Source organism: Gadus macrocephalus, chromosome 7, assembly GCF_031168955.1.
Source record: "Gadus macrocephalus chromosome 7, ASM3116895v1".
Classification (NCBI taxonomy): domain Eukaryota; kingdom Metazoa; phylum Chordata; class Actinopteri; order Gadiformes; family Gadidae; genus Gadus; species Gadus macrocephalus.
Genome location: NC_082388.1, coordinates 13,275,231 through 13,285,230, shown reverse-complemented (window position 1 = coordinate 13,285,230; position 10,000 = coordinate 13,275,231). Strand labels below are relative to the sequence as shown.

The following is a 10,000-nucleotide window of genomic DNA, read 5'->3' as shown; positions in this document are numbered from 1 at the left end:
CACCGATAAAATTATTGCAAAGTGAACTGATGCATATATTTACACCGTACCAACACACACATACACACACACTAAAAGGTTGCAAATTCACCAACACACACGCACACACACACACACACACACACACACACACACACACACACACACACACACACACACACACACACACACACACACACACACACACACGTGGGCCTACCTGCAGAGGCTGCAGACGAAGCAGTGGGGGTGGTAGGTGCGTCCCAGCGCGGAGACCACCTCCCCGCTGATGTACTGCCCACAGCGGTCACACTGCGTCCCGTACAGACGCTGGTAGTCCTGGGTGCACACGTACTCCCCCCCATGGTGGAAGAACCCCGCCCGCACCAGGTCACAGCCACACACTGGGGGGGGGGGGGGAGAGAGAGAGAGAGAGAGAGAGAGAAAGGGATGGAGACAGAGGGAGAGAGACAAGACAGAGAGGGAGAGAGAGAGAGATCAACAACGATTTTTTTTTTTGCATTCCTTTTTATTTTTGGGTCATCTAAAGGAGCATCAATAAATAATCAAATGAATAATTAAGTAATCAAATCAATATAAGCGTGAGTAATTCCCTTTGACTAAAATGAATAAATGAATGAGGTGAGGTTTTGTTCACTTTACCCCTCGCTCCTTTAGAACCCAAAGGCTGCGGTTTTCTAAAACTTGAACCACAAAACTGTTTGAGTGAATTTAACTCCTGGGCGGAGGTTCCCTGCTGAAATGGGGGATTACTAGCCCTTCAGTATGGTCCAAGAAAGGTAGACTGGGGAGAGAGTAAGGAGAGAGTAGTAAGGAGTAAGGGGAGAGGAGGAGTAAGGCGAGAGGAGAAAGGGGAGAGGAGTAAGAAGAGAGGAGGAGTAGGGAGAGAGGAGGGGTAAGGAGAGAGGGGGAGTAAGGAGAGAAGGGGAATAAGGAGGGAGGAGTAAAGAGGGAGGAGGAGTAAGGGGGAAGGAGGAGTAAGGAGAGAGGAGCAAGGAGAGAGGAGGAGTAAGTATATAGGAGAAACAAGGAGGGAGGAGGCGTATGGAGAGAGTAGGAGTAAAGAGAGAGAAGGAGTAAGGAGGGAGGAGGGAAGGCCTGTAATAACAACAGTGACAGTGAGGAAGAGTAGAAGTGAAAGAGAAAGATGTTGAGAGGTGAGAGGTCACGGCTTTGGACTAAACTACACTTCTAGTTAGGGAGACATCAAGCTGATTAGCTCCAGGATGTCCTCACTAATTAAGCTCTCTGCCGGCCAGGCCTCACATGCTCCTCTAATCCCCCGGCCGGAATTCTATCTGTCCCTGTTGTTATCTGTATGCTTATGTTGATGTATCTGTGTGCGTGCGTGCGTGCGTGCGTGCGTGCCTGCGTGCGTGCGTGCGTGCGTGCGTGCCTGCGTGCGTGCGTGCATGCGTGCGTGCCTGCGTGCGTGCGTGCGTGCGTGCGTGCGTGCGTGCGTGCGTGTGTGTGTGTGTGCGTGCGTGCGTGCGTGCGTGTGTGTGTGTTTGTGTCTGCGTGTGTTTGTGTGCGCATGTTTGTATGTGTGTATCTGTGAATTGTAGGTGTGTTTGTGAGGCTAGGTAAGTATATCTGACTGCAGGATAAGTCCATCTATCCACATATTCATTGCATCCAGCCAACTATTGCTCTATGACATGAGGGTTGAGGCGTGTGGCCCCCACGCCTCTGATGGCTCAGTGGTTCATGACGTAGACTACAGACCAGCCCTCTCAACAGAACCTCACAGGGGCTCGCCCATAAAGGAGGCTGAGTGTCACTTTCTATATTGGACCATGGGCTATTGAGGAGGTTCAGTGTTATCTTTCACTTCGGACCAAGCTATCAACCTTGAGTCACCCATAAACACAACACAGCATGGGGAGGGAAACTCCCCCATCAACACATCATGAGGGAGGGAAGCTCCCCCATCAACACAGCATGAGGGATACTCCCCCATCAACACAGCATGAGGGAGGGAAGCTCCCCCATCAACACAGCATGAGGGAAACTCACCCATCAACACAGCATGAGGGAGGGAAACTCACCCATCAACACAGCATGAGGGAGGGAAACTCACCCATCAACACAGCATGAGGGAGGGAAACTCCCCCATAAACCCAGCATGAGGAAAACTCACCCATCAACACAGTATGAGGGAGGGAAACTCACCCATCAACACAGCAATAGGATGGAAAGTCCCCTGACAGCAGGCGGTTAATACATTATTAATACATTATTAATACATTATTAATGTATTATTAACTACAACAGTTCGCCGTTCGTGGGGAAGCCGTCGGTAACGCCCTGCTCACACCAAACAACCGCCGGTTGTTTGGTGTGGTCTCTACTGTAGTCTCTCTGTAAAATCTTAACCCAACCTCGATGAGACAAACAAACAATCTCCTCAACGTCCCTGGAAGGAGGGATCTCTCTTTATGGGTCCTTCCTCTAGACCTGTTCCTTGTCCTTTAGAGGGACAGGGGTTCAGGGTCCTTTGAGACTCTAATTGGGATCAGGAGCTTTACCAATATAATCACTTGACTTGAATGCTGCTGGTTCTGTTCACGAGGACAACTTTATTCAGACGGGCGGGATTTTCCCCCAACTGAGTCATTTTACCAAAGTGGAACGTATCAACACAGAACGACAGCGGTGACAGGGGCCACAGAGCACTGTGAGGGCCCACAGAGCACTGTGAGGGCCCACAGGGGCCACAGAGCACTGTGAGGGCCCACAGGGGCCACAGAGCACTGTGAGGGCCCACAGAGCACTTTGAGGGCCCACAGGGGCCACAGAGCACTGTGAGGGCCCACAGAGCACTGTGAGGGCCCACAGGGGCCACAGAGCACCGTGAGGGCCCACAGGGGCCACAGAGCACTGTGAGGGCCCACAGGGGAGGACACAGAGTTGCACCATGATGGATTCCTCTCACACATTTCCCTGATCTGCAGGGTCAACTCACAACTCTCAGCCCACTCTCCAGTCCTATCCCGTTCTGTGAACCTGATAATAGCAGACAGTTAAAGAGGTTAAGTGTGTCTTAGTGTAAAGGGCAGTGTGCTGTTCCATAGAGGAGAGGAGGTCTGACACTAAAGGAACCTTTGGCCTCTAAACGAGTTGACCGCCCAGCACCCAGAGAGAGAGAGAGAGAGAGAGAGAGAGAGAGAGAGAGAGAGAGAGAGAGAGAGAGAGAGAGAGAGAGAGAGAGAGAGAGAGAGAGAGAGAGAGAGAGAGAGAGAGAGAGAGAGAGAGAGAAAGAGAGTAGGGGAGAGAGAGAGAGAGAGAGAGAGAGAGAGGAGAGAAGGAGGGAGAGATCAAGAGGGAGCGAGAGTGAGAGAGTTGTTTGCCCTGCCGTCTATATAATTCATCTATTGGAGCCAAGAAACAAAGATAAAAATAGAAGAAACATAAAAAGCAGTAGCTCAGTTCATTCGCCACTAGATGTGTTTTCCAAACCATCGTTTCCTAGAGACAACTATTAATACATCATCCATGAGTGGTTCTATTTGATGAATAAATGAGTACATCATGAATAAACAGAACACAGCGGTGTTTCAGACACCATCAGTCACCAGTGAGTCCCCGTCATACTGCGGCAATCCGCTCACACAACTCTCACCATCATCTCATACACAGGCTGATTCCTTCCTGGCCAGCCACTTCTGTCAGCTTGTCAGTGAGGAACAGAGCACCCCTCCCCCCCCCCCCCCCCCCCGGGAGAGGGACCTTCCTTAAATTTAGATTACTTCACCGCCTGAAATCTGGACCCACTGTGATGGCTCCACAAGCTGACACTTGCATATTGGCAAATCTCTCTCTCTCTCTCTCTCTCTCTCTCTCTCTCTCTCTCTCTCTCTTCTCTCTCTCTCTCTCTCTCTTCTCTCTCTCTCTCTCTCTCTCTCTCTCTCTCTCTCTCTCTCACTCTCTCTCTCACTGTCAAACGTCTGGAGGATTTCCTCACCTGAGTTAGCCGCATCACCAAGCTGGATTATTGAAGTAATTCATCAAAAATAAAAGTTACATTGCTATGTGAGCAGCTCCTTTATCAAAGAATGAAACATTTACAAAGGTTTTAAAATAAATATTGATTTGAATATCAATGTTTATTTAAGTAACATTAAAACTGTGCAACAATAGTGAAATACTTACGCTGACATCATTTACTGATGTCTGAATGGAGCTGGTGTGTGTAGGCCGGGCCCCAAAGCTACAGGGAGTGAAGTGGGTACAAGAGTGAATAAACTAAGAGTTGAATGTTAGCCAAGGATAACCTAAAGAGTGTGCATAGGGGCGGAGGGTTCACTCCCCCTGTGGGTCTCCTCTAACCTTAAGAGTGTGCATAGGGGTGAGGTGTGTCTCCTCTTACCTAAAGAGTGGTTCTGGGGGTTCACTCCCCCTGTGTCTCCTCTAACCACACCTGCTGTACACCTGCTGCTCGTCTTCAGTTATCTTCCTGCGTGCAGCCTGAGCTCTCCCCTGGGCTGGTTTCTGGTGCCCTTGCTCATGTGAGCAGCTAAGTCACTGACTGTTGTCCACGGTACACTCATTAACTTGAAGGTAGAAAGAGGACCCTGAGGACTTTTAAGGAGCCATTGATGAACAACACACACCGTACATTAGTGGGGTCCTTGTTGGTCTTCAACAACGGATCAGTTATTCACAGGTTAATGAACCCCAGTAATTGATGACTCTGGCAAGGCCGTTCCACCGACTGTAGACACGGTCCTCACCAAGCAGCGAGTGAACCAGCCGACGCCGTTCCCTCTCCAGGGAGTCAGACGTCCTTCGGCGGTTACCGTGAGCGACCGTACCGACCCGTTAGGGGACTCGGGGGTCTTCTGACCGGACGCTGACCTCACAGTTTGAAAAACGTTTTTAAGGTTTTCAATGTTTCAGCCGGGGAAAATATTCAGAGCCATAGAGAGCAGATCTATTCCTGTATGACTCTCGGCTAACGAGCATGAGCGTGTGCACACTGTCCTGTGTGGTTCCATAGCGTTAACAAAGGTCATGGGATGTGCACCACGCATCATGATCAGCTAAACGTCTAGCTCAAGCTAGCGGACCCAAGCACTAAAGTGAAGACATCTCACACTTTCTTCATAAAACGTACATTAGTCACAAAGGTCAGACTTTAGTACACTCGGAAATGTTGAATATCATTATTGACTATGCGGTACATCTCCTGAGACTCTCTCTTTTCTCTTACAAGCCTGACAGACTGGGGACCTGTGATGAGGAGTTAATCAAAGGTAGGGTCAAACGTACTGAACAGGCTACTGTATGCTCTCGGCCACCTTTCATTTAACCCCCCTTGCAGATTCAGCAGTCATTAAGCAGATGTATAGCCATCGCAACGATAGAAATTAGGTAGGAGCTGACTATCTATCTCAGGAATAGTTTTAAGGTATCCATATATATATTAATACTCCCTTTCCCTCCCTCTCCTTCGGTTTCTCTGTCGTGGGTCTGTATTTATCCCTGTCAGAATCCGAAGCTACAAGAAGCTACAAGGGTGGACTAACACACAGCCGCGTTCAATAGAGACACATAATACACACACACTCACACACACACACACACACTCACACACACACACACACACACAACACACACACAGACACACAGACACGCATACAAACACACACACGCACACACACACATACACACACACAAACACATACACCCCCCCCCCCCACACACACACACACACACACACACACACACACACACACACACACACAGACACACAAACACACTCACACATTGACGTACTGCTTTGTTGTGTGTCCTGCCGAGACATAAACACAGGAAAAAGAGGTTGATAGAAAAAAAAGATGACAATAAAGATATTGAACAAGATAGATGCCAGAGCCCTAGCTGCAGGCCTTCTAAACACTATCTTTCTCCCAGTTACACACACACAAAAACACACACACACACACACACACACACACACACACACCACACACACACACACACTCACAAACACACACAGTGCTTTAGATTGTCCTTGAGGGTCTCTATCAGGGCGAAGCCAGAGCAGGTCCATTCATTCCTGTTGGTTTAATACCAGATGTAATAACAACACATATTCCTTCCTCGTTGAGTGCCTGGATGTACGCTAGCCCTGTCTCTGTGGCGATGTGAAGGAGATGGGAGAGGAGAGAAGAGACAGGAAAGAGGAGAGAGGAGGAGAGGAGGAGAGGGGAGAGGAAGAGAGAGGGGAGCGGAGAGAGAGAGGAGGAGAGAGGAGGAGAGGGGAGAGGAAGAGAGAGGGGAGCGGAGAGAGGAGAGAGGAGAGAGGAGGAGAGGGGAGAGGAGAGAGGAGAAGGAGAGACGAGAGGCGAGAGAGGGTAGAGGAGGGGTGTGAGGCCTAACTTAGTGGATGAACTCTGGCCTTAAAACCTCAGCTTTGAGGAGTGAGTCCCAACACAAGACATGAACATTACAGTTATTATTTCATTATCCACCACTGAACAGGCCCTTACATGTACTACGTACTTACGTATACTATATAGTGTATGTGTTGATCATATTATTTCAGTGGACCTCTCGTTGGGCCTGTAGAACACACTACACTTCATGGTTGATTTATATCAGAACTAATGGAAAGAGGGGGACGGACTCAGACGGGAGAACCTTTATTTGCTCGTTCTTTGTTAAGAAAAACCTTTTGTGCATTTCCTGGTGCATTTCCAAGCTGCTAATTATTAAGGATGCGTGCTAAAATAAGGCCTTTAGCTTCAAGAGGTAGAATCAGCTCCAATCAAGCGGATCCTATCAAACCAAACCATTGTCCTTCCAGTGTAGGTGTGTCCGCCCCACACTCGACAAGATGCAGAAGCTGCACTTTCAAATTGAGCCACACTCTTTACTTTCGACTGCGTTACTACTTCAGAGTCTTCTGCTCATCTAATCACTGTGAGGCACTAGGCAGAAGGAGCTGCAGTCAGAGTTGATTTGTTATCTGTCATGTGTGACACCTCCTTGGTCACAGTGCCATTGATGCACAGTAACGGCCCCGCCTGTCTTCATGTGTGGATGGTTGAGTTGGAGGAGGACCACCGACACGCCGTGTTGGAGCCTGAAGCTGAAGCTGTTCCCAGGCAGGCAGGGGGGCCGTAACGGCAGTGAGATCCACCGCGACCAGGGGCTCTGAACACTGAGCGGACGGTTCATAACAGGCGGGGGGAACCGAAGGGAGAGGGGGCAGGGACAGTGGAAGGATGAAATGAAAGGAGCAGAGGGCATCCATTGTATGAGGAGCGAGGGAGACAGCGAACGTGAGACTGGGTGATATCATCAGCGTTGGTCTCCTTTATCCCCAAACCCAGAGAGAGAAAGAGAGAGGAGAGAGAGAGAGAGAGAGAGAGAGAGAGAGAGAGAGAGAGAAGAGAGAGAGAGAGAGAGAGAGAGAGAGAGAGAGAGAGAGAGAGAGAGAAAGGGAGAGGGAGAGAGAGAGACCAAGACAATCAGGTAAAATGTTGGCATGATCAGCCAGATTTGGTTCCCGTCCATCTCATCAGCTGATGTCAGCTAATCTCTCGCTCCATTGGCTGACAGCCATGACACTAATGTCCCTTTTCCCCACCCTGATAATACTTCACTACCTCAAACAACACTGCAATGTACCGTCTGTCATTATGCTCATCATATCTAGAAACATATACACTGAGAAAGCCAGCCTGAATCTAGTGATCTGTCAATTCTCCAGTATGATACAGGATCCTGACTTCACTTAGTCTCACATGGGGCTTTCACACCAAAAGAACCAAGAGCCAGTTCCGGGCTGGTGCTATGGCCAGTTCCAGGGGCGCACTGGGGAAAAAAGTGGCCCGGGAGTTTCTGTCAGACCGGCCCACTCAATACACGGCGCGCGGCCCACTAAGTACACGCCGCGTTGCCCACTCAATGGATCGCGCGTATCGAAAGTCAGTGGCCTTCTGGGAAAAATACCCATACACTTAACATTATTTTGGATGATTACAAAGAATTAAATCATATATGTATGTTTGTTTTTTAATAACATTTGGATCCACCAATTTGCCTGGATGGACACATGGAATAAAATGATTATTGGCTATTGTAACACTCCAAGGTAGGTATAGTTTGCTAGATGAATATGCTTAACTCTTGGCTAGTATCAGATGGTTATACAAGTATAACTTACAAAGCCTTAAGGAATGAATGTCAGCAGAGAAAGACCACACAATAAAGAAACTGGAATCAGAGGGTAGAATTAGCATGAACAATATAATTAGAAATGAACAGAACAGAACATACGATGGGGTGTGAACATCAGTGGTATCAGTAGTGTTGCATGCTGGGTGTGTGATTGTTTGTGTGTGTAGGGGTGCTGAAGGTGCATAACAAAACAGTAAGTTACATAACGACGTTCCCGAAATTCAGCCGTGGTGCAGAGTTATAGCCACTCCGAGCCAGTCGCACATTGAGCTTCCCCCAAATGCGCTGTTTTGGTGGCTGTAGCTATAATGCAAATGAGGAGGAGCGAGGCGGGTCAAGGAGGAGGGTGGGGGTGTGGCCCTGAGCAGCTTGCAGCCACGTGGGCCGGTAAAAAATACTATTTTGGGCCATCGGCCCACATCCCCGGTATTCCCGATGGCCAGTCCGCCCCTGGCCAGTTCCAAACAGGTTCCAGCCTTATCCCAGTTAAGAACCAGTTGGTTTCACACCGGCCAGAGCCAGCCATGGAGCCGGTGTGAGCAACGTCATGACGTCACTGCAAACGTCTCCGCTTTCCCAGCAACCCTCCCGCCCTGCCGGAACTGTACAATAAGAAGAAGAACCCTCGCGCCAGTTTCAAACACAACAACAACAATTTCGTCTTCGATTCAATCCGTGTATGGTTTGTTCTTTGAATATTCCGATTTAAAACAAAATCAGAAAAAATAAAAAAGGACTCTGTTTTAAATCGGAATATTCAAAGAACGAACCACACACGGATTCACGTCCATTGTTTACTTCAGTGTTTTAAAAATGCCGGTCTTCGTTGGTCTTCCTGTTTATGAAGGTACGGATAACCTCGCCCCCTGCCCCCGGCGTTAAAGCGGTTCTAGTTCTAGCGCAGCTCAAAAGTGGGGCTGGAGTTGAACCGGTTTTTAGAGGCCGGAGCCGGTTCTTTGGCGGTGTGAAACCAAAACACTGGCCCTAGCTCCGAACTGGCCCTAGCTCCGAACTGGCCCTAGCTCCGAACTGGCCCTAGCTCCGAACTGGCCCTAGCTCCGAACTGGCCCTAGCTCCGAACTGGCCCTAGCTCCGAACTGGCCCTAGCTCCGAACTGGCCCTAGCTCCGAACTGGCCCTAGCTCCGAACTGGCCCGAGCTCCGAACTGGCCCGGAACCGGCTCCGGTTTTGCGGCGGTGTGAACGGCCCATCATTGACCTCCCCTCCAGGACTGAGTGTGGTGTGTGTGTGTGTGTGTGTGTGTGTGTGTGTGTGTGTGTGTGTGTGTGTGTGTGTGTGTGTGTGTGTGTGCGTGTGTATGTGTGGGCCAATGCATTGATTGACAGGTTTGAGTTTTTTCACTCATGTCTCGACGAGGTGAACGTAGAGCAACAGCAGGTGTTTTACCGAATTGTTTGTTCCAATGTGTGTGATCTGTGTGCGCGCATACGTGTGTGTCTGTCTGGGAAAAGCTGCTGACAGAATCACAGTTGTGGCTGCTGACTGCAGACCTCCGGTGATGTGTTTGACCACCTGCTCACTAGTGCAACACATAATACATTCATGCAGAGGAGCACCGACACACACACACACACACACGCACACACACAGAGAAACACACACACACATACACACACACACACGCACCCACACAAACCCTCTCAAACACACACACACACACACACACACAAACACAGAAACACACACATAAATGGACACAGAAGCACACACACACATACACACAATCACACCGACACAAACACAATTGCAAACAAACATCCACACACAACACACAAACACACACAAATGC

At 49.2% G+C, this 10,000-nt stretch overlaps 2 protein-coding genes across 4 annotated transcripts in view; both read right to left on the bottom strand.

The window, feature by feature from the left end:
• arr3a (arrestin 3a, retinal (X-arrestin)) overlaps window positions 1-10,000 on the bottom strand; it is a 138,291-nt gene that overhangs the window by 87,674 nt on the left and 40,617 nt on the right. The window lies entirely within an intron of this gene.
• LOC132460832 (actin-binding LIM protein 3-like) overlaps window positions 1-10,000 on the bottom strand; it is a 27,330-nt gene that overhangs the window by 12,162 nt on the left and 5,168 nt on the right. For all 3 annotated transcript variants that reach the window (XM_060055755.1, XM_060055753.1, XM_060055754.1), the window contains exon 3: window positions 200-383. In XM_060055755.1, the coding sequence (XP_059911738.1) occupies window positions 200-383 (184 nt within the window). The remainder of the gene's footprint in view (window positions 1-199; window positions 384-10,000) is intronic.